General features: G+C 43.8%; 2 protein-coding genes across 7 annotated transcripts in view; one reads left to right on the top strand and one right to left on the bottom strand.

The window, feature by feature from the left end:
• Positions 1–638, top strand: part of ARG2 (arginase 2) — a 44,921-nt gene extending 44,283 nt beyond the window's left edge. For all 5 annotated transcript variants that reach the window (XM_043517410.1, XM_043517411.1, XM_038404334.2 and 2 more), the window contains one exon: positions 261–638. In XM_043517410.1, coding sequence (XP_043373345.1) covers positions 261–466 — 206 coding nt within the window. In that variant the 3' untranslated portion in view covers positions 467–638. The remainder of the gene's footprint in view (positions 1–260) is intronic.
• VTI1B (vesicle transport through interaction with t-SNAREs 1B) lies at positions 574–25,480 on the bottom strand. Of its 2 annotated transcripts, XM_038404341.2 has the most exons (6): positions 24,979–25,480; positions 17,054–17,112; positions 9,638–9,829; positions 5,726–5,899; positions 2,751–2,812; positions 574–960 (listed from the first exon to the last, which is right to left on the bottom strand). In XM_038404341.2, exons 1-6 carry the CDS (start codon positions 25,091–25,093, stop codon positions 864–866), a joined length of 699 nt encoding a protein of 232 aa, XP_038260269.1. In that variant the 5' UTR covers positions 25,094–25,480; the 3' UTR covers positions 574–863. The 2 variants fall into 2 exon arrangements, with proteins under 2 accessions (XP_038260269.1, XP_043373348.1); XM_043517413.1 differs by lacking the exon at positions 2,751–2,812 and having other exon boundaries at positions 24,979–25,458.

Genomic DNA, 25,480 nt, shown 5'->3' with positions numbered 1-25,480 from the left:
GAATATTCACATCTGCTAGCCAGAAGCAGCCTCCATGGAATGCCCTGTGGTTGGAATTTTAGCACTTGGGGATAGGCTTACCTTTTCCCCAAGGTATTCTAAAATGCAAGGTTAGGGATATGAGCCTTGAACTACTCAGTAACTAGTAGACTCATAGTGTTGGCTCTGCCACAGTAGCTATGTGAAACTACACCCTGAGGCAGTAACATGCTGGACTTCTGTTCCTTCTATTTAATAGGTAATGTTTTTTGCCTTCTCAGGATTGCTTTCAGCTGTGGACCTGGTTGAAGTAAACCCATTGCTTGGAGCCTCTCAGGAGGAAGTGAATGCTACAGCTAGTCTTGCAGTAGATGTGCTAGCAACATGCTTTGGGCACACCAGAGAAGGAGCACATGCTGTTTTTGATGAACTCCCAACACCCAATTCACCAGATGAATCAGACAGTGAAGAGCAAGTGAGGATTTAGGACCCCCAAATGATGGAAGACACTTCACATTGGGCATTCCGTTGAGGCACTTGAGTGGATAGATTGTCAAACACATGGAGTGTTTTACTTTGTTTTAAAGAGACTAGTTTTTTCCATTTGACCAATAACTGTTTTATTCATTTAGATGTAAAGTAATAAAACAATTACCTTAGTACTGTCTTACCATTACTTCAGTCAGTCTTTGAATTTTTATAACCTGCATGTCTTTCTAGAGAATTCAGTTGAAAATGCTGCCAGAACCTGACAGCTCAACCACAGGACTTTCAAATGGAATAGACATCACATCCACTTCTGGAGCTACTGCCACCCAGTTTCTCAGCTTTGTCCATGCATAGTCCTTGACAAAAAGGGGAACACCAATCTAGGCTGCGCAAGCTCAGCTCTTGTGGAAGAACTTGTAGTAGACCACGCCTCCTAGGATGGCTAGTTCTAGGATGATGATGACAGACAGCAGCAACTTGTTTGTCATAATTCTAGAAAGAGAAAAGGGAGTTTAGGATCATGCTGCCTAGGGCTCATACACAGTATGTGAGAAGACTTACTGTGTCTTGAGGAATATCCTCCAGGCTGGTTCAAAAACATGTAAACATTCCAGCTGAGAAACAAGTTGATTTAGCCTTTAAATCTTGTCATTAAGCTTGGTACTTCTGTTGTGGAGAATTCTCCACCTAGAAAGCATTACTTAGTCCCTTCCTACTTTTGAGAACTAATAGTTCTCTGGGACTTCCCTTTACATTCTCCATTTCACTACTTGCAGTGGTACTGTATTCTCCATGTCTCCACCCAAGTTAGTGTGGAAATAAAGTTGGATAAATATCCACTAAGATAGAAAGGACTACCCCCTGTTAGGTCAGTTTTATTTCTTGGTAGCATAAGCCACCACTACTCAGTGTATTAGCCTCAACTTTCTAGTAAAATGGGTTGGCTCTTCAGAGGATACTACTGTACTCTGCCAAAACGGTCTTTGACTAAAGATGTTTGGCTTTGGAATCCATTTAAAAGGCCTCTAGAGGGGACTATTGAATTTTATAGCAGGCCATAATTCCCCAATATAATTCCTTTTGAACTACAGCACACACTCCCACCTCTGCATTCCCCAAAATGTTCATTTGTTACGATAGTCACTAAAGATCATTCCACATACAGTTTACATAGATGACTAAAGCAGGTCATCAAGAACTCCCACTACATCAGAGGGTAGCCATATCATACCTTTTAGAAGAACTAGCAGCAAGCTGTAATGCAGTACCAGGTTAAAAAGTGGGGTTTTTTGGGCTGAAGTTGTCTCATGGACAAAAAAAAAAAAAAAAAAAAAAAACCACCCTCCAGCCTAAAACCAAATCAGTAGGCTGTTTGAACCTCCCCAAGCTTTGGTAAGTTAGTTTCCCAAGAAAACTGGTCAATTTCAACATGGAAGAAGGTTAATAGGACTCCTGTTCTAGAGCAAGACACTAGTGCTAACAGCACAGACAAGATGCATTATTTTTCAAGAAAAGAGGAACCAACAAACTCTAGTTAGTGTTACTCGAACTAAAAACAATCCATTGTTGAGAGCTTTAAAAAGGCTGTTCACTATGCAGAAGCAGGCAAAAACAGTGTTAGCAAGGGATAGAACAGGAAACATTCTATAAAATGCATGCTACACCTTGCCCATGAATACAGTTGTCAGCTTGTTACCTTAAAAGGGTACTGAGGTCCAGAAGAGATTAATAGAAATAGGGTAGGGAAAACTACATAGTCTATACAAATGACCAGAGTGACACTCAGGAATTCTAGTTCAAACTATTCCAAAGGAAAAAAAAACAGGTAGTGAAATTAAGGCACCTTACTGTGCATTTAGCTGTGATTGAGTACCTTTCCCAGACATGAAAGAGCTCTTAGTGGTGGCAAAGCTTATCTTTCAACTTCTGTTGGCAAGAGACATTACCTTGCCCACCTTGTCTCTCAATACCTGCTCATTGAGGAATATTAAAAAGATTCCACAGCACTTAGAGAGACTATAGCCCATTTATTTGGGGAAATTTCAGTTACTCTGTTTACCTAAAAGCCCCCAGCTGTTCTGGTATTTTAAATTTTTGCTGCATGCTGTAAAACTGCTGCATTTGGGTACTGGGTGAAGCAATTCCTGCACAGTAAGTAGTTTTCTGGTTGTATCTTATTTTGAGATTTAGAAGAAAGGTATAATTATCTGGGATTGGTCATTATTGGAGGTTAGCAATACTTTAAAGTTTTAAAAGGTAAGTAAATTCATCACACAACTCACCTTTTTGACATGGAACGCAGGATCTTACGGGTTTTGCTTAAGTTTTCGCTTGTGTTCACTAACTACAAAGAAAAACAAGTTAGATTCCACTTATTCTGAAGGGAAATATAAGGCACAGAGCCAAACCTTGCACTCTGACCCACAGTGTGCCAGCAGTTGGTTGAGGGCACAATGAATTAAGCAAACAAAAGATCTGGGTTCAAGAAGGACCTTCCTGTAATATTAATGCTTGGAGACACAGCATTGTTGCTCTAAGCATCACCTAGAAGATGGGTCTCAGGTGAGGAACAGCTGCATTCTACAGGAGGTTGATTGCCTATCAATGTTCCCTTGTTCTCAAGGCATGTGCTGCTTGTGATTACTCAAGTCAGGGATGTCTCAAGTGTGCTCAATGCCCTCTCCAGGACTGGAGAAAAGCAAGAGTATGATTTGTCTAAAATACTGATAACATACAATTGGAACAGAGTAACACCACCATTGAAAACTGCTGAAGGACTGTTTAAAAAAAAAAAACAGCCAACCACAGTCTAGTGATGAGCAGTAATGCATCATGTTGTCAGGTGCTATCTAAGGATAAACAGAACATTAGTGAAATACAATATTGGGAACGCCAGTGAGGAAACAAGAAAGATTTAATACATGGACAGAAAAGGAGATTAGTTAAAAGTTATTACAGCCTTTACACTACTCAGTCAACAAGCAGTTTCTAAATCACCTAGTAAGAAACAAGCAAAACAAATTAGGGTTATGCATTTTAAAAGCTGTCACATTATAAACAACTCAGGTGCAAACCTGAGACTCAGAACATGTGGTCATTGCAGCTTTCATATAAAATTTGGTCAGCCCTGCTCCAGAAGTTCAAGGTATGCAAGTGGGTGGAGATGGGTTGTGAGGGAAATTAGGCCAGTCGTCCTTATTGAGTCAAACTAGGGTTTGCCTACACTAGCTCTTGTCGGTCAGGGGTGTGGGGGAAAAAAAAAAAAAAACCACACACCCCTGACTGACATAAGGTTCATGGACAGCACTATGTTAGCAGGAGAACATCTGCTGCTCATTGGGGGTGGTTTAATTATGCCTGCAGGCAAGCTCTCTTCCACCAGCTGCTATAAGGTCCATAATGTAGACATAGCCTCAGAGCCCCTTTAGAAGTGCATGCCACTTGCCCTCCATTTACATTCACAAGCACTCTTGGTAAATGGATCTATTTATGCCCAGGCTTTCAAAACCACACTCATTGCACCTAGTATTTTCACAGAAATCAGGTTGTGCAGATGATAAAGCAAACAAGATAGGCTGGTTCCAGCCTGATGCCAACACTAGCACCTGTTTTTGCATGAGTGGAATTCACTCATTTCACATAAAAACAACAACATGACTCCTGTTAGATCCTATGTAAAAAGGGATTTGTGATGGCAGATCTGTACCATTCTGCCTGCCAAGCGTCACCACTTTTGGCACCTTTTTTATACATTTGCTAATATCCCCTGCTCACAGCTCTGGGAGAGTCCACAAATCCATTTCAAAAACAGTTTTAGACTTCATCTCTTTGTTAAGGGAGCATATGCAAAAAGAAGGTGAGCTTGTATTTATTACTATTTCAGTAGAGGGAACAGCATACAGAAAGCACACTATAAATGCATAACTTGAACAAATTTAAGAGGATATATCCAAAGGACTGCATTAACTCTTAGCTTCAGAAGAAAGTAGCTTTGACAGATGCAATGTTTCAGAAACAGAATATTCAGGTTATTGGATCAGCTTTATAAATATTGTACATCTTTATGGGCTGGCTAGTGATTGTATTCCTGGATGAATGGATGGTTGCTGCAGGAACAATAGTTAGAGGGGAGTGATGACTGTAAATTCCCAATGCTGAAACAATACAGGTAACAAGACTTTTGAAGTTTTGCCTCCCAGGGAAATTGGTTTGACCCGATTCAAGAGGCCTGCTGACAGAACTATACAGACAGCCCTACTCTGGGAGAGGGAGTCACTCACATTAAATCCAAGATCTGATATGAAACTGGGATGATAGGTAAATGTACACTTTGAGCTAGAGGTGTGATTCCCAGTTTGAAGACCTTTATCGTACTAAAAATAGAAATGTAGGTGCTGCAATGCTGGATTCTATTCTTTCTTGTACATCAATATATTGGTTTACCAAGTTTCTGTTACTTGTGTGCAAATCTACTGAGGGCAACAGGTTTGCAGAAATGCAGCCAAAGGTCTAATGAATCTTCATTACTGGTGATAGTACTGGGAAATAACCAAAGCTCAACTGTGCACAGGCTTAGTTTGCAGAACTAGAGGTAAGAACATGTCTTCACTTGTTAAGTGAGCAAATTTGATACAGAGATCCGGGACACAATAACTGGATCAGAGTGGAACTGCACTTTGACAATGGTTCACTCAACAAAGAAAGGCTTCAGTGGTTAAAGCCTAACTTTTAGGTCAAGTTTACCTAGTTTAAAACCACCATTAATAGTTTACATTATTAGTTGCTGGGCTAGTTCCTGCCTTAGCCCCAAGGAGCTAGAAGAGACCTATTGGGTAATCTAGTCCATTTCATCCACATATAAACTCAGGTTAAAAACTGATTTATCCTCTTCCATTTACTTCACACTGTCAGGGTGACAAAATGACTAATGTTTAAACAGGATGCAGTCACTAGCATAGGACTCAAAGCCAAACTGAAATGACCTTAAATTCCACTTCACAGTTTATTCCTGGTGGCAAAGTGCTCTTTATGATGGAAGTTTATGGATTGCTAGGCTGAACAAATGGAGGCAATTTTTTATTTGTCACCAGTCTACAGTCCTCCATTCTAACTGCTCCTTCTTTCCAGATGTCCATATCGCAGTTTTCATAGCCAGGAAGTAAACATCTGATGGAAGCACCCAGATCTCCATAGAGGCTACCGTTCTCAATAGGCTAACGCCAGGCTATGTTACAGTGCCAACAGCTTTTACACTCACTCTGCTTTTGGTGCGTTCCAATTGCTCTCGCTGGTCCCCAAGTTCCTCGATTATCTCGGTACCTATCTGATCCGTCTCTGCAGCGATCCGATGCGAACGGTCAATGCTCTGAGTGGCTCGGTTCAGGCTGTCTGTCCCCTGGAGAAGCAATCCCCTCTGCAACTGCAAATGAGTCTAAAAAATAGGTTGTACTGTTTAGCTGGGAGCAAAAACATACTGGTTTCTGATGCATTTTAGAATTGAGATGCATCGCTTTATAGACCATGTGCCTATAAACAGCGACAAGGTCCTTTTAGGTTAACAGAAGCAGACAAATCAATGTTTGGAAGTATATAGTATGTTAACTCGGTATTACACAGTATTAGCCCTTACTATGGATTAGAGATTTATCTGCAACATTTCTAGAGAATAGGGAGGAAGCCAGAGTTAAACAAACTACAGTAAGAGGAGGAGGAAAGAGGACAAAAACTCTCACTACGAAGTTATAAGAGCCAAAAAAAGATTAAAGACAGATTTCCTTGTTTACATCCTTAAGAACCATAACCATAAAATGCAAGTAAGTCACTGCTAGAGGCTGAAATACAGAGCAAGAGATGCTGTTCCATATTTAAATTCATTTGATTTTCCCATCTTAAACTTAATTGTGCCCTACTCCCTCAAAATCTACAGCACAGGATAGCCTCAAAAATCAGTAGACTGGGGCTGGAGCAGAGAATTCAGGACTCTTTTTCTGTATGTTGTAATATAGGCCTGTTGCATATTACCACAAACTAGAAAGCTATGAAGAAATCTATCTCCAGTAAATGCAAAAACTGGGACTAACAGTACTCCAGCAGAGATTTAGTCCAGGATAGCAAATGTATTCTCTTTAGAAAACCTCTATTGGAAACAAGAAATAACCTAGGATTTCCTGTGCCCTATCATTTGCATGACTTTAAGAACAAATATCTACTCTAGGAAGCCAAGAAAAAACAAGCTGTAGTTAAATAGAAAGAGACCTGGGGTAGTGTTCTCTCACCCCCACCCCCAAAAAAAACCTACATTCAAAATAGGGTTAAAAAGGTTCATCTTAAACCTAGCAAAGACACGAAAAAGGAGTCTACTGAAAGGTTAGTCTTAGAGCTACAGATGCTACATGGGAAAGGTTTTAAAACCATTCTGGTTAGAAATAAATGTGTCACATTTTCCTTCCTTTAATCTCACTTCCCTCTACCATTAGGGGATACTTACTTAAAAACAGGATCTTTGTTTTTATCTGCTCCTTTTATCCCTACCTTAATTCCTTTATCTGCAGCATTCACAATTGGTTGCTGTGGAGATTTTTACAATCAGAGGATTACATGGGAACAAGCAGCAGCAGATTGAATGCCTAGGCCACCAAGATCTTCTTTTCATGCAAATAAGTAGCCCAAGTCATAGGATGAAATGTATACCTTCAAATCAGCAGCACTGCTATGGGTACCCACATGGCCCCACAGTATGCCAACATTTTTATGGCTGACTTAGAACACTTCCTCAGCTCTCATCCCCTAATGCCCCTACTCTACTTGCGCTACATTGATGACATCTTCATCATCTGGACCCATGGAAAAGAAGCCCTTGAGGAATTCCACCACGATTTCAAAAATTTCCATCTCACCATCAACCTCAGCCTGGACCAGTTCACACAAGAGATCCACTTCCTGGACACTATGGTGCAACCACCCCCCATACCGGAAACCTACTGACCGCTATGCCTACCTACATGCCTCTAGCTTTCATCCAGACCACACCACACGATCCATTGTTACAGCCAAGCTCTACGATCTAACCGCATTTGCTCCAACCCCTCAGACAGAGGAACACCTACAAGGTCTCTATCAAGCATTCTTATAACTACAATACCCACCTGCTGAAGTGAAGAAACTGATTGACAGAGCCAGAAGAGTACCCAGAAGTTACCTACTAGAGGACAGGCCCAACAAAGAAAACAACAGAACGCCACTAGCCATCACCTTCAGGCCCCTACTAAAACCTCTCCAACGCATCATCAAGGATCTACAACCTATCCTGAAGGACGACCCATCACTCTCACAGATCTTGGGAGACAGGCCAGTCCTTGCTTACAGACAGCCCCCACAACCTGAAGCAAATACTCACCAGCAACAACACACCACACAACAGAACCACTAACCCAGGAACCTATCCTTGCAACAAAGCCCGTTGCCAACTGTGTCCACATATCTATTCAGGGGACATCATCATAGAGCCTAATCACATCAGCCACACTATCAGAGGATTGTTCACTTGCACATCTACCAATGTGATATATGCCATCATGTGCCAGCAATGCCCCTCTGCCATGTACATTGGTCAAACTGGACAGTCTCTACATAAAAGAATAAATGGACACAAATCAGATATCAAGAATTATAACATTCAAAAACCAGTCGGAGAACACTTCGATCTCTTTGGTCACTCGATTACAGACCTAAAAGTTGCAATTCTTCAACCAAAAAAACTTCATAAACAGACTCCAACGAGACACTGCTGAATTGGACTTAATTTGCAAACTGGATACAATTAACTTAGGCTTGAATAGAGACTAGGAGTGGATGGGTCATTACGCAAAGTAAAACTACTTCCATGTTTATCCCCCACCCCTTCCTCAGACGTTCTTGTCCACTGCTGGAAATGGCCGGCCTTGATCACTACAAAAGGTTCTCTCCCCCCGCCCCGCTCTCCTGCTGGTAATAGCTCACCTTTCCTGGTCACTCGTTACAGTCTGTATGTAACACCCATTGTTTCATGTTCTCTGTGTATATAAATCTCCCCACTGTATTTTCCACTGAATGCATCCGATGAAGTGAGCTGTAGCTCATGGAAGCTTATGCTCAAATAAATTTGTTAGTCTCCAAGGTGCCACAAGTACTACTTTTCTTTTTGCAGATACAGACGAACACGGCTGCTACTCTGAAACCTGTCAGAATGAGAGAAGCCCCTCACTAACCTTAGATCAGAACTGGCCCTCAGAATAGAATATTTTTCTAAATTTTGAATGTCTTTAATCTACCATCCTGTACAAAGGTATTGTAAGGGAGGCAATAAATGCCTCATGCTGCAATATGCAGACAAATCAAGGATAGCACCTCAGTCTTCAAAGTTTTCTGGCTTCTGTAGTTTTAGATTTGGTGAAAGGTATACCGAAGACTAAAATAATCCAACCACAGGACAGGTGCAGGATGGACAGCACCACAAACTTCCCACACAGACCAATGTGCCTCAGAGCTTTAAGACTGGAGGTGATTTCAGTCTCTATAGTTCACTCATACTTTGCCTTAACTGTCTACAGTACAATAAAACAAAACTAAAATTTGGTACTTAAAAGTTGAGTGGCCTGATCAATATGCTATTTAAATAGATGGCTTCTTACATGTACCTGGATTATTTAACTGAATTTTAAAGATAGCTTTACCATTGATTCTACATGGTGCATATATACTTCACTCACCTTTGACAGTGAAATTAAATTGGTCATTTAATTTTTTCCTGCACTACTACAGTTGTGTTTTCTGTGCTGTAAGGAATGTTTAAAGAAAGTATTTCAGTATGTTTAATGAAAATCTATTTTTAGATTTTTTAAAAAATATTGAGCCAAATGCTATTTGAGCATCTCTTAAAAAGCAAGTTTGTTATTTTGAGTTTATTCTTACCAAGTTGACACATGCTTTTTTAAAAGAGCTCCAAGTACAATTTTCCTCTCATGAGAAATACTCCCTATTATGCAGAGTAGGTTTACAACCAAGTTACATGAGCTCAGAAGCTAAGGAGGGTAAGACAGAAACATTAACTAGCACAGCTAGCTACAGCTGAATTCACTTTGTATCACAATCAAGAGTTTTAAAATGTAGTTAATATCTATTTGACACTCACACTCTGCTCATTTTCCATGGAATAGATTCCGTATTTTGTGTCCCCCCGACTTCCAAGACCCAACCCCAAATCTGTGCTTTTAATCTCTCTCTGGAACATGGCAAGGTCTCTCTTGTAGGTCCGGATTCTGTTCATCATTTGGTTGCGGAAGGACACTGGGGCATATTTCAGTTCTTCTTCCATCTCCCGCAGCTTTGAAGAGAAAAAGTAGTTATAAAGAGTACCACTCTACCACCATTCTACTAATATAGAGGGGTATTCAAACTATGCCCAACCCCAAGATGTACTTGCAACTTGACAGGAGTCAAAGGAATGAACCTATTTTGTGAGGGAGGACATTGTAGCTGCCCTCATCTATTACAGAGGCATAGCACACAAGTCTACAGGTCCCAGCAGCTGCTTGGCTCAAGATGAAACACTGCATACCAGGCCAGGAGTCTCCACAAGTCACACCTTCACATAAACATATGGGACAACAAGATTACATGATTCCACAGGCCTCATTTTGTCCAATCCACAGCACAGGGTTCATACTGTGTTAAACAGCTTTCCCTCAAAAAAAGAGAGAGTCCAAAAGTTAACAAGGTAAGTCCCAACAGTATCAGAGAGCATTCTCTGAATTAAGATCAAGTTTACGATTTCATTTCTTGAAGTGAAAATATTGAACAAGTCATACTTGTCAGTATCATGTCATCAGTACCTTCCATAATTTGATTTGTATTGTTACTCACCATCCCAATAAGAACAAGAGAATACTAAGACATTGGTATACATGTGGACTCTGGTATAAGACATGGATTGGGGAATGCTTCAGTGAAAGACTAAAGCCAAAATTATAAAAATGATTTTCTATATAACATTTTGATAGTTGTACTTTGTCCTTTTTCACATTCTTTAAACAGTTTTAGGTTGGTGTCAACTTTCCAATCACATCTACACAAGTGGACAGGCCATCAACCAAACTTCTAGATCTGAACTCTGAGCAGTTCAGTACATCTCTAAATAGGACATGTGACTAAAGCTGGGTGAATAACTGATTTTTCAGTTTGCTGGCAGTTCCGAAAAGTTTTAAAAAAAAATGGGCAGGGGCGCACACGGAGGGTTCAACCAGAAATTTTCAGGAATGTTGGTCAAAAAAAAAAAAAAAAAAAAAAAAATTTCATTTCTGGTCAAATGAAATGCTTCATCAAAAAAAGGTCCAGCTCTATTTTGAGCCCTGAGTGGGAGCATGCAGATGTTATCCTTTGATGGATCAGGAAAGGACGGCAATTACTATATATTCATAGTTTAAGGCCAGAAAGGACCATTAGATCATCTTGTCTGACCTCATGCCTATTGCATGCCATTTCACCCAGTTACCCCATATTGAGCCCAATAACTTGTGTCTGGCTAAAGCATATCATCCAGAAAATCCTCCAGTCTTGATTTGACGATATCAAGAGATGACAAAGCCATCACTTTTTCTAGTAGCTTGATTTTCAAATCTACTGTATCACGTTTCAGAGAGTCAACATGATTCTTAAAAACTACAAAAGCCCAAATGATACACCACAAAATTTACAGGGTCAAAAAGAAACATCCGGATTGTCCTGTGATGGACAATGGCCATTAAGGCTAATGTAAATGAAATATGCAATCCATATATCTAGTACAGCAAGCTATTGTACCTGTGTAACTGACCACCATGTCAGCAAAATTATATGCTACAGTAAGTGGAGTTTAAAACATGTATGTGTTCCCATGAGAAGAACCAGGGAAGAGTTCTGGGACATACATGTATACTCAAAGAAATAGTTTTTAAAAAGGTAACCATTACATAATTAGGAGCAGAAAAATTTTAAGCCTTTAGTGTTACAGCTTTAAAAAAAGGACATTTTTGTGTTGCTTTACATCTTCTGTTGCCCCAATAATCCTGCATCGCAATGTTCTTCGAGTGGCTCTCATATTCACACTTATGGGTATTGCGCCACCTGGTGCTATCTAATGGTAGAATCTCCTCCAAGCAGTACCCATTAGAGCGCACATGCACCCTCTTCTACCCTTCCCTGAGCATTGCCAAACGTTCTGAGGGCGAGGCTATACAAGGGGCACAGCACCCTCTACAACTTCAGTTCCTTCCAACTATTGTGCCAGACAGAAGTGAACCACTCCAATCCATCTTGGATCCACGGCCAGATAACTACATAATTAAGTGTAGTTTTTAGTATAGTAATAACTGTTGATAGTTTAGCATAGTTGGTGAGACTCGGTTCCCTGTAATAGCTGAACCAAAGAAAAAGCAAAAGCCAAGGTTTAAGAGGTGTGCTTTGTGCCCAGCTGTCTTCCTGGAGATAGTGTGATGCTCCCTAGAGTACCCAGGCTTGTAAGGCAGCTCACCACTACCTCCCCTTAGAGCTAGTATTTTCACAACAAAACTTTTGGTGGCCTCAGAGTGCGGTCACCAACTCTTGCTTTGGGCCATTCTGACAAATTTTCCTAAAATACTTAATTTTAGGAACAACAAATAAATATGCACACACGCACATTTCCGAATCATTGTTGTGTGTTTTTTGGTAGACTCAATAATAAAAACGTACAGTTGTATTTTGGTGCGCCTGGCCCCCGTTGCCTCTAGCCCCGTTCACCTTCCCCAGCCCGCATCTCCCCCCCCCGGCTCCCCATCACCCCCTTTGTGACCCACGGCTTCCCCCCCTCTCTCCCCATTGCCCAAGATCCCTTCCACAGTATCGCACCTCAGGCTCACCCTGCTCCTCACCTCGACCACAGTGTCCAGTAAGACCAGTCCAGCTGAAGCCCAGAGCTGGAGAGGACTGGGGAGGGGCTGAAGACTGGAGCCCCACCATCCCAGGGGGCGGAAGCCAAGAGCCTGTAGCCCCACAGCTGAAGCTGGGGGCAAGGGGCTGAAGTACCAAGCCTGTTGCTAGATCCCCAAGGCTGAAGGGGGGTTAAGCCCACCCACTTAGCCCCTCTGCTTTTCCCCCTCCCCTATTTCTGCCCAGAAGGCGGTCATGACTGCAGGAAAAAACCCTGGTGGCAGCATGTGAACATATGGCCACATTTGAGAAACACTGCCTTAAAACGAAGCAGTCTTGTCTGTGTTTGCTTGTGGATCACTCCCTCAAATCAATAGCTCTGGCAGTACAAGCACTACCTCCAAGCCTCCACAGTCTTTGCTCTCTGTAGATTGTAATGGGTATATACCAACCCACCCCAACTCCCACAAGTTCTCAGAGCACTCCCTGCCCTTTACCCACTGCACACTCAGTTACTAGGTTCTGTTACCAAACATCAGCTTGTAAGTTTCAACTCAGGACAAGCACCTCGCTTAACATCACAGCACTTAGGTATATTTTAATTAAAACAAGAATAAGTTGTTATCAAAGATTCAGGTATAGTAAGAAAGAATATTGGAAACAATATTTACATACAAAAACATGCTTTCTAGAGACTAAACTAAAAGGTTGACCTCCTGTATAAAGAGTTTATTTCAACCAAAATCCTCTACAGTATTTTCAACCAAGACTAGCTAAGACCCCACTTCACGAATCTAGACCAGCCATCCATTTACTTATGCCTAGGTGCAGGATACCCGAGAGTTTTCTTTGCCTTCTAGAACTACATCCAAAGTTTGTTATCTTTCCCCCACCGACAGGATAATTCCCTGTGGCTTGTTTATATTGTGTGGTTCTTTCCTGTTTACTTCACATCTCTTTGTTAAGATTTATATCAGAAGTCAAATGGGCATCCATTGTATAGCTCACAATGCTTAATTTACATCCTGAAAGACATACTTTGTCTCTTCCTTCCCATTTGGAGAAACCAGTCTAAGGCAGGTCACCTTTTTGGTGACCTGCTTTTACCCTTACATGCTTAAGAACATAACTTTCTGGAAACAGATACATAACTCCTTGCACAGTACATGCACATACATTTCACAGTGACATTGATGACCAGTGATACTGGCTTCATTTGAAACCTCACACAAGACGCTTTGGTGAACTAGAATCTACATACCAGAATTCGGAGACTCCTGTAACCCCTCTGCATCCCTCTTTTAACTGACACTAGATGTTCTTGGGTCACAGGGATGACCATATTAGGTATCTGAAGGGTCTGGGGGAAAGCTGCTCTCCTTCTGGATATTCTATTGCCAGGCTTCATGCCAGAGTGCATAAAATGAGGCCAAAATAGACTACAGCTCTTGCTGGTAAACCTTCTGGTTCCAGATCAGAAATCTAACAAACCAGGTTCAGCTCCTCCAGCAACCCTAAACTGTGTACAGGTTCCAGGATGTTGGGATCAGCTCCAGATTTATCTATTAAAGCGATCAAGACTTTTGAAGGCACTCTTGGTGGGAAGAGGTCAGCTGCCTTCCAAGGAACCTAGAGCCACATCAGCAGCTATGGCTAATTAGTTCCAAAAAGGAAGATAAGGGAGAAGACAGCCATTCTTAGTGGTGCCAGAATCCCATGCATCACACCTATTGGAGCTGTCCAAGTCTGACATTGGCTTCTGTGGTTCCAACCCTTAAACCTAAGTCAGCTCCAGTTCTGACTATGAAGATCAGAGGCATAGGGGATCTGAGTATTTCTCTGGATCAGGTACTCTCCACATTGGTGGGACTGGCTCTTTCCTCTGCTCCTGTTCCAGGACTGCCCTTGGATCCAAAGACAATTTTTTTTAAATTTTTTTATTTTTTTTTTGTGGTGGCTGATGTGCATCTTCCCCATACGGCGCATTCCACTAATCCAAGTTATGGATATTGGCAAATAGGCTTTACAAGTTCTGCAGTCTGATTCCTCTTCTCATTTAAAGAAAAGGAGAGATTATTAGTGTGTCTTCAAATCAATCCATACCTTCTCCTAAGAGTTCTACAGGGTCTCCACACAGATTTTTCTCATCTTTTATTCCTCTCCATCCTCTAGGTCCACTGTTGTCTCCTAAAAGGTCCATAGCAGATCCAAGGTCTGATTCTCATTTAGAGAGTAGAATTAAAAGGAGTACTTGTGGCACCTTAGAGTCTAAACAAATTTATTAGGGCATAAGCTTTCGTGAGCTACAGCTCACTTCATCAGAGTTCAGCCACCAGGTTAGCTGTGACATTATCGGGGATACTGTTCCTGACGGCTTGTAGTCCATCTTTGTGTGGAATGTTGGTGTAAAGGGCTTCTACATCCATAGTGGCTAGGATGGTGTTTTTAGGAAGATCACCGATGGATTGTAGTTTCCTCAGGAAGTCAGTGATGTCTCGAAGATAGCTGGGAGTGCTGGTAGTGTAGGGCCTGAGGAGGGAGTCTACATAGCCAGATATTCCTGCTGTCAGGGTGCCAATGCCTGAGATAATGGGGTGTCCAGGATTTCCAGGTTTATGGATCGTGGGTAGCAGATAGAATACCCCTGGGGTTCCAGGGGTGTGTCTGCACGGATTTGTTCGTGTGCTTTTCAGGGAGTTTCTTGAGCAATTGGCGTAGTTCCTTTTGGTAACCCTCAGTGGAATCAGAGGGAATGGTTTGTAGAAAGCGGTGTTGGAGAGCTGCCTAGCAGCCTCTTGTTCATATTCAGACCTATTCATGATGACTACACCATCTCCTTTGTCAGCCTTTTTGATTATGATGTCAGAGTTGTTTCTGAGGCTGTGGATGGCATTGTGTTCTGCGTGGCTGAGGTTATGGGGCAAGTGATGTTGTTTTTCCACAATTTCAGCCAGTGCACGTCGGCGGAAGCACTCTATGTAGAAGTCCAGTCTGTTGTTTCGGCCTTCAGGAGGAGTCCACCCAGAATCCTTCTTTTTATAGCGTTGGTAGGAAGGTCTCTGTGGGTTAGTATGTTGTTCAGAGGTGTGTTGGAAATATTCCTGTTTCCCCTTGTTTATTTCCCCTCCTACTGTTCTTGTAAAGTCTGGAAATGGCCCACCTTGATCACCACTACAAAAGGTTCCCCCCGTCTTGCTCTCCTGCTGGTAAAAGCTCACCTTTCCTGGTCACTCTTGTTACAGTCTGTATGGTAACACCCCATTGTTTCATGTTCTCTGTGTATATAAAGTCTCCCCATTATATTTTCCACTGTATGAATCCGATGAAGCAAGCTGTAGCTCATGAAAAGCTTATGCTCTAATAATTTGTTAGTCTCTAAGGTGCCACAAGTACTCCTTTCTTTTTACAGATACAGACTAACACGGCTGCTACTCTGAAACCTAGAAGAATTAAGAGACTTGGTTTATTCATTCCTTCTCAGCCTGGGTTCCCTCACTCATTTGCTTCCCTTATGGGTATGTTTCCAGATCCCAGCTACTGGAGGGACTGGCAGTGCCGGGTTCCATGGCCTTATTGGGTTCCACGGCCTTATTGGGTTCCACCACAGGAATGCTTCAATCATTTTTCTTATGAACAGAAAGGTAATGTCTCATCTGATAATGGTTTGATATCTGGATAATCCTTGAATCTGATTCCACCACATCCACCTGCAAATCAGGCAGTTGTGCCTGACGCACTTTCTGATTTCAGCCACTCCTCAGGGTCCTCTGTCTCTCCAGGCAGTACGGCGCTGGTCTGCTCAGCTGCTGATCCACGGTCCCGCAGAAGGCTCTGCTCCCTAGAAGAGATGTATACCTCCTTTCCTGGTGCAGCCCAAACTGAGCAGGGCCCTCCCTTTATACTTCCTGCCCAGTTACTTCTGGTGAAGTGGGTCCAGGGGAAGGATAGTGGTCCCTTACTTAAGTTGGAGGGAGACCACTCCACCTCGCCACACTCAGAGGCCAGCAAAAAAAACGTTGAGAGAACAGCTGGGCTAGCCTTCAGAAACGCTCAGGGCAGACAGAGAAAGGGGCACACACACGTTCTAACAAGCACTACTTGGAGAGGGTTCTACCGTTGGGTGCCATGAGCCAGCACAAAACCCATAAGTGTGAAAATACAGAGTCATCTTGATTTTTACTGCTCTACCCATTATAGGTTTCTGGCAGAACAGGATTAGAATGCTCAGCATCCATAACATGTTGACAATCGCACAAACCAAGGAAGAAGAGGGGATTAGACTGCCATGTTCAAGTGATTCTAGGATACAGAACTGCAATAGAAGAGAGCGTAAAGCAGGAATTCGCTACTTATCTCTTGGGGTTCCCCCTGCAAGATGAAGAATCCTAAGGATTCTGATTGTACCTCCAGCATGCTGCTTTACTTGGTAATTATGAGGTGGCATTTGAGTTTAGTGCTAGTGAAAACTGCAGGCTTGAGTCTTGGAGAATGGAACCATGTTTATCTAAACAGGTAGAGAATGTGCACTCCGCACTAACCCCATCACGATTGAAGCACAAGGACCTGAATAAGTCATTTCTAAGGAGAAAGGGAAATAAGTGTATGGCTGATGTCCCATTTGGGTTTCTCCTCTCCAATGTCACAATTTCAGCCACATCCTTACCGTTTCATTTGCCTCCTGTTGTTTCTCATCAAATTCTCGTATTAATTTCTTCTTCTCTTCTGGAAAAGAAATGGAACCACATCAAATATGCTACAAGGAAATTAAAAAACAAGATCTCAAGCCACCATAGGATGGGAACATCATAACAGAAATAAGCTGACTAACAGGACACCAGGCCAAAGTTCAGCTTAGAAGGGGGACCACCAGAAAATTCTTATAAAGGGCCAGAGAACTTAAAACCCATCACATTGTGATCAAGAAATGAACACACAAAGCAACACTGGCCGCTAGCTTTGGAAGACCAAAATATTACTGATTTCTGAGACTCAACAAAATTCCATTCCCAGGACTATGCTGAAAAAGGTGCATAACTCAGGAAAGTGATAAAGACCTATGTTGGTATGCCTCTCAAACAATTGCTTATCTTTTGGTATTTAAAGTTCTATAAGTGGAGTAGATGTTAACCCCAATGTCCTGGCCGAATTCTGCACCACTACATGTGCGAATTCATGTCCCACGCACATTTCTTTGCTTCCCCACCAAAAAATGACTGACAGGAAAGCAAAGGGAAGCTACAAGAGCACACACACACACACACACACACACACACACACCCCACTACCTAGCAGCACAGGTACCATTTTTCAGGCACCCATAGCAGCTGGCGGACAGGTAAATCATCATGAGGCTGGGGACACCCCAGCCAGTGGCTCCTACCCTGAGCTGGGATCAGTTGCTAGTTGGGATCAGCTGGGACTAGCAGCTGGGGAGGATGGGACTTTTTCTTCACCTGCAAGGAGTGTCAGACCCAACCCTAGAAACCTCCCCCAGCTGCAGGAAACTCAGCATCCTCCCATTTCCTGCCCCCAACACTCCTCAGCTATGGGGGAAGGGATCACTCTATGGGGAGCTGCTCTCCCATCCACCCATCCCCTGTGCATCCAGACTTCCTATACCTAGACACCCCGCCAAGCCTCACCCAGTACATCCAGAACCTCCCTAGCCCTCCATACCTGAACCCCACCACACTGAACCTCAACCCCTGCATCTGGAGCCCGCCCCGGCACCACCCTGAGCCCCCACATCAGACCACCACACTGCTGACTGCCAACTAGCTGCACCCAGACCCCCACCAAGACCTCACTTGCTGAGACCTCCACAACGAGCCCCAACAACCTTTATCTGGAAGCCCCTGCAGAGTCCCATTGCTTCTGCACCTGTAACCCTCCCCACCCCACAAGCCTCTGTGCAACCAGATCTCTACACACCTAGACCGCCCACTGAGCTGCCTGCACCCAGATTGTCCCATACAGAATCCCCTCACCTGGATCCCCCCCACACTGAGCACCTCCACACTTGGATCCTGCCTGGTTGAGCCTACCTGCCCCACACCTGGTGCACCTGGCACAGAGGGGCATGGCCCTAGGGTGTTCTTGGGGCAGGCCCAGACCTTGTACTATGTCAGGGTCAGGTGCAGCCTCACTGCAGAGTCCATGTCCTGAGGGTGTGGTGTGGGAGGGCTGCAGGATGATCTTCCACCTTCATGCAGCCACTGGCCTGTGCTCCCCACTGCCATGCTGGAGCCTCTGCATTTATTTATTGACAAATAAAGCATGAAGAAAACTTGCAGAATTTTAAAGTACTGTGTGCAGAATTTAATTTTTTGGTGCAGAATGCCCTCAGAAGTAAAATTCCATTTATGTAGTTTCATTCTACCTTCCTACAGTTCCCCTGCAGTTTCTACTGGATACAGCATCCTTCTCTTGCTTTGTTGGACAGCTACTGTCTTCAGCAGTAGGTGAAGAAATTCATGTATCTATAGGTTTCAGAGTAGCAGCAGTGTTAGTCTGTATCTGCAAAAAGAAAAAGGAGGACTTGTCACCTTAGAGACTAACAAATTTATTTGAGCATAAGCTTTCATGAGCTACAGCTCACTTCATCTGTAGCTCATGAAAGCTTATGCTCAAATAAATTTGTTAGGCTCTAAGGTGATACGTCCTCCTTTTCTTTTTATGTATCTATAGGTAATCTAGAATCCTTTCAGTAAGGGATGCTGTCAAGAACTCAGACAATACTGAAATAATGCATGAATGCACATCTCCCTTAGCTAAGCTGATTATCCACGTCACCCCAATGAGCTATGCATTTTTCAGTTTTAATGTGAAGTACCCACTTGCTACTGAGTCTCTGTAATAAGTGTCTGGGCTTTTGAAGGCAATGTGTTGTGTTTTGTTTTTTAAAAAGAGCCTGAACAGATACATGTAGCATTTGCTAGATGCTTCTACGTGCAATGGGCTCTGCAGCTTCATACTGCAAAGATAACTGGGAATGGTATTGTGTAAGCAGAATTCTAAACAAACATCTAATCCCTTGATGCTACAAGAAAGCAATAGTGCGGGGGTTCTCAAACTGGGGGTCGGACCCCTCAGGGGGTCACAAGTTATTATATGGGGGGGCTGCGAACTATCAGCCTCCACCCCAAATCCTACTTTGCCTTCAGCATTTAGAATGGTGTTAAATATACAAAAACAGTGTTTTAATTTATGAGGGGGATCACACTCAGAGGCTTGTTATGTGAAAGGAGTCACCAGTACAAAAGCTTGCAATAGTGTATGTTTTTTATAAGCTTGCAGAAAATTTAAGGCCACAGAACTGGTTTAGAGCATTGTAAAGGCAAAGGGCAGTCATGTTTGGAAGAATTCTGATAAAAGAATTATTCATCTCTCCTAGAAGCCAGTGCAAGTTTGTCCTGACTTCAAACAAAATCAACTTAAGATAAGGAAAAAAAAAAAAGCCACAGGTTAATATTGACATAAAAAAAAAAAAAAAAACTCATCTACTCCAACTGCAGTATTATGAAGAGACTACAGTCTCTCCATAGTTCCAATAGCAACAAGAGCTCTATTAAAAGGTCAATTTTCTGTTATGAAATCCTGCAACTCTGGTCCCCTAAAGAAGCCACCAAACTCGCAGTCAGTAGAAGTTTGAGAAAATATCAAAGTCTTTAAAATAGCTCCTTATATTTTCGTAACTTGTCTGACTGCTGTTTCCCTTTCAGCCCAAAGGGCAATTATTTTAATTTTAATTGTAATTAGCTGTAAAGTTGTAAAATTTAACAGTATTTTAATTGTAATTAGCTTTGACACTGGCTCAAGTTGTCAGCTAACAAGAAAAAGTTGTGTTCTCAAAGGATACAAAAAGGCAGTTATTCTAATCACTGTATGGGCCATAACACTAGCTGTCAGTGCTAACATAATGGTCTGCACGTTGTAGTGCTATAATAGACTCCTCACTGCAGTAAATAAGAAGTTGGATCAAATATACACTTTCTATTCATGAGGGAATTCTGCACCAACAATTAAAAATTCTGAATCAAAATATTTTTTTTTAAAATCTGCAAAATTATGAATATTTTGTCAAAACAATGTAATCACACCAGTTTCAATTATTTTGGTAACTTATTTCAAAATTCCTGTCAGGAAGTATATCTAACAAACAAGATTCAGGAAATTTTAAACAAATATATGCCTAGTAAGGAATCTTAATACAAAATTAAGTAATAATTCATTTGAACTACAATACAGAAACATATTTCCCACACCCCTCAGAAGCAGTGAAAAGGCTTGGGGAAGTCAGGAGTAATGGAGGAGCTGAAGAGGAAGGAAGTAATTGCTGGGAAGAAGCCTGGGAGTGAACATGGAGAGTTGTTGGGTGTAAGAGAAGTATGGAACAGGGTTTGGGGTTTGTGTTTTTTTTTTTTTTGGTTTGTTTGTTTTAAGTGGGGATTGTTATGGAGCCTCCCCCACGCAGACCCTGGCTGACCCTTAGCTTCTCTCATTCAGGCACATCTGCCCCTGCCTCCATGTGGTCCTGCACCACCGCCTCTGCCATCCCCATGTGGGCCTGCACCCCCACTCAGCCACCCCCTCCCCTTGTGGCCCTCCCTCAGCCAGAGTATTTCTGGAACAGCACAGCTCAGAAAAACTATAACTACGGAATTTTCAGTGGCGCTGCTGTTCCTCCAAAGTGATGCAAGAAACCGTCCAAAGTATTTCAGAAAATTTCAACCCACTTAAATAACCAGATTTCCACTTTTTGGACGATGCATTTGATCAGGGATTGAATATTAATATACCTCAATATACTCGTTCCAAAACCCTTTTCAAAGCTTTGACAATCACTGCACACACACACCCCGAAATGCAGTCATGTCACAAATGGAAGATGGTCACAGTTTAACACTGCAAAATAATACCACAAAACAGCATACGACAAGACGTAGAGAATACTTTAGCAAATTGAAAGTATGGAGTTAATAGCCAATTTGAATACAGACCGGACTTTGGAGGTTAAAATTTCTATTACTGAAAGAAGTGTTGTTACATTGTTAATGACGATGAGTAGTTAGGTTCTGGGTTTCACAATCCTCATAAAAGGTATCTTTAGGTATTCAACTCAGTATTCAATGGGGAGCCTAAACAACCTGTAGCTTTTTAGAAGATTGATGGTTAGATACAAGGTACAGTGAATCACAATAATTAATCCTGATGGTCACATGACTAACAAATGACATAGAACAAGGACTATTTTCCCTTTTTACTCTTCTAGTAGAGAAAAGTAGTAATTCAGGTAATTTTTTGTCAGGCTTCTCCAAAGTAAGGGAGCTTCCTGATTGTGAAGAGGTTCACTCATATTGCCAACAATCCCCTTGTCAGGCCACTTCCCTTTTTCCAATATAACCAGAATTCACCAGATGAATTAAAGGGCCACCATCAACTTTTAGAGCAGTGGTTCTTAAACTTTTGTACTGGTGACCCCTTTCACATACCAAGCCTCTGAGTGTGACTCCCCTTATAAATGAAGAACACTTTTAAATATATTTAATACCATTAAAAATGCTGGAGGCAAAGCGGGGTTTAGGGTAGAGGCTGACAGCTCTTGACCCCCCATGTAATAACCTTGCGACCCCCTGAGGGGTCTCAACACCCAGTTTGAGAACCTCTGTTTTAGAGAGATAATTCCATTAGAAAATGTTTACCTACTTTTCAGTATCTGCTACGTTGAACATTAGCTTCCTCAAATTTTTCAGTTTTAGTATTTTTCCAGTATTACTTTCTACATTTGACAACATTACACATACACCTCTACCCAATATAATGTGGTTCTCAGGAGACAAAAAAAAAAATCTCACCGTGTTATAGGTGAGACTGCGTTATATCGAACTTGCTTTGGCCCCCCCCATTCTTTGTTCCCTGACCGCCCCCTCCAGAGACCCCCATCCCTAATCACCCCCAGGACCCCACCCCTTACCCAACCCCCCTGCTCCCTGTCCCGACTGCTCCGACCCCTATCCACACCCCTCACTCCCTGACAGGCACTTACCGGCGGGAAGCAAAGCAACACGGCCCCAGCCCACTCCACTCCGCAACCTCCCAGCCGCAGCGCTCCACTTCCCGCCGCCGGTGAGTGTGGGGAAGTTGGGGAAAGGATGCCTCCCGTACTCACCTGTGGCGAGAAGGGGAGCGATGAGGCCCTAGTCCGCTTTGCTTTCCTTGCCCCGGCCCCACTCTCTTGTGGCAGGAAGCAGAGCACCGCGGCTGGGAGCTGGCAGAGTGGAGCAGGCTGCTCCACTTCTGCCGGTGAGTGTAGGGGAGATCCCTCCCCCCAAGCCTACTCCCCCGATCGACAAGGCTGGAGCCAGGGCGAGGAAAGCAGAGCAGGCTGCTCCCGGTGCCCCGCTAATCCCCTGGGCCACTCTGGGACTGCGGAGCCCACAAAAGTACCCCCCCACAGTTCCTGCGTCCCAGACTCTGGGGGGGCGGGGAAAGAGAGCCCTTGATCGCCCCTGAGACCCTCTGCCCTTTATCCAACCCCTCGGCCCTAGCACCCTTAACATGCTGCTCAGAGCAGAGTGTCGGAGCTTTATCGTGTTGTATGTAAACTTGCGTTATATCAGGTCGTGTTATATGGTAGTAAAAACAACTTCATCAAGTGGGTTATATCTCACAAAAGCTTATGCCCAAATAAATTTGTTAGTCTAAGGTTCCACAAGGACTCATTGTTTTTATGGATACAGACTAACATGGCTACCCCTCCGAAACCCATTACACATAGTGCTTCACTTTAGAAATCTTCTGCATAATCTAGAGATCTCCCACAGCAACAGAGAAGAGAAAATCATTTAAAAATAGAAAAAAACATAGCAATAAAACTACAAAAATTGACAGGAAGACTCAGATAGCTATATTATTAATTCATTTGTCTAGATTTCCACCTAAAAATCTTTTAGGCAAGATTCCAACAACGTTTCAGAAGGGAAATGCAATTCATGCAGTAGACCTAGAGTAACATTAAATGAATAACAGGAAAACTTTCTCCACACGACAGTGAAGCTCTGCAGCCCCATAGAGCAACACTGCCTCTCCTGTTTGTGCTAAGATTGATGCCAAATGCCCAAAGCATACAAATACTTACACAAATTTAAGTAATTCCAGTGATGTCAGTGGGATTGCCCAAAGGCAAAAATCATGCCTAAGTGCTTACAGGCTTGGGACCTTAGTTAACCCAAAAGTAGGCATGCTCAAGGGTGAAGCTACAAAAGCTGGCAATAACTAACCAGTAACATATAGCAAAGCAGAACTACTGAAAACCAACACCCCAGAGTGTGCCCTCCAAGATAGCAAAGCCACCAGCAGCTGCTGCAGAGGAGAATAAGCTCAAAGAGAGCAAGTAGTATATCAGACCTCTGCAGACATCCACACACACTCTCACTCTCTCTCTCTCTCTACATAGTTTTTTAAAATAATCTTGGGAATGTAGTGCTAGTGACTGGTTCTGGCCTGACAATTTCTGAGATGAAAGATCTTTATTTATGCATAGAATATGTATTACATGGACAGTCCAATCTTCTCCTCACTGCCCCATTAAATGCCCTCATACATTTAGCCAAGATCATCATTAAGGGTCAGACTTCTATTTACATGTCCCACGTAGTTCTTGGTCTCTTCCAAGGATGCTAATAAGACTGAGCCAATTAGTTCTGGCTAGTTGGAAAGCTCTGTATTCCACTATCAATCCCCTGAGCTAGCCAGCCCATCTGCTTCACAAAGTGAGGGTTTCTGTTCTGGAAGTTGAACAGATTTGTCCCTGGAACCTACTGGATTTTCGAGCTGATTTGACACTTGTTACTTGTATCAACCAGAAATACAAGTTCTCAAGAACAGCTCTGCTCCTCTGCAAGCTACAAACGGACAAGCGCAAGTGTCGTGACTCTGCAAGGCTACATTGCTTGCCACGGAAGGCCAGCACGAGGATTGGGAAAGACCGAACACGGAAGAGAGGTTTGAAGAAAGGGGATTTTCATGCGGCTCTAGCCAAGGGATGAGCCTTCTCCACACACACACTTCCAGCTTTGGGCACTGCAGGATGCCAGCGGGTCCTGGCACGCGGTGGGGGTCGGGTCAGGCGCAATCCAAGCGCACCTGCCCGCCGTTTGCTTCTGCAAGCTTCCGGCTCCCCCCGCGTCCCCCCTGCCATTCCGGGGACATCCCACAGCGGCATCAGGAATTTGGAAATCGCTCCCCTGACTGCCCCAAGCAGCGGGGCGTGGGGACGAGCCGAGTCCCGCTGGCCAGGCCCCGCTCTGCGCTATTCACGGTCCCTTGCGGCAGCGCTTGTAGCGCCTCTTCAGCCAAGGAGCCTGCGGTTTCGGGGGCGGCCCCAGAGGCTGGAGAAATCTGCCCCAAAACCTAAATCTCCAGTTCCCGCGCCCGCCAGCTCCGGGGGATCCCGACACCGCGCTGCGGGGAGACGCGCTCCGCGCTAGCCACGGACCGGGCAGGAGACAGACGCGGGTGGGGGGAGGGGCGAATTCCGGCTCCCCTCCCAACGTAATAACGGCCCCGCGCTCGCCCCCGGCGCCTCACCGGCCGCGCTCCCCCGCAGTCTCTCCGGGACGCCCCGCAGCTCCGCCTGCAGGCCCCGGAAGATCTCGTGCAGCCGCTCGAAGTGCTCGGAGGAGCTGGAGCCCAGACCCGCCATGGCGGCGGCGGCCGCCGCCGTCTCCCAACCCTCTCGCCTGTTACTAGGACCCCGGTCCCATCGCCCGCTCTTCACAGACACTTCCGGGACGCAGGTCGGGGCTCCATCGGTCCGGACACTCGTCCCGCCCCGGAGGGTGCCCCACGTAGCGCCTGATGATAAATCACTCGGCACCGCCCTTCTGGCCACGAGGCTCACAGCGTAGTTCCCCACCGCCTTGCGAGAGCAGCGTTCGGGGGCTGAGTCTCCATGGGACTAGCACGGTTCTACGGATCAGGCACTATCCCTGCCTCCTCAAGGAGGAGGCCCCGAGACTCCGTGCCGCGCACGGCATGTTGGGAAGGGTAGTCCCGCTGTGGGAGGGTCACGCGGGCGTCACGGGACTTT

The sequence above is a fragment of the Dermochelys coriacea genome, chromosome 6, assembly GCF_009764565.3.
Source record: "Dermochelys coriacea isolate rDerCor1 chromosome 6, rDerCor1.pri.v4, whole genome shotgun sequence".
NCBI classification, from domain to species: domain Eukaryota; kingdom Metazoa; phylum Chordata; order Testudines; family Dermochelyidae; genus Dermochelys; species Dermochelys coriacea.
Note: the sequence above shows the minus strand (reverse complement) of the source record. Positions and strands in the feature narration are given on the sequence as shown.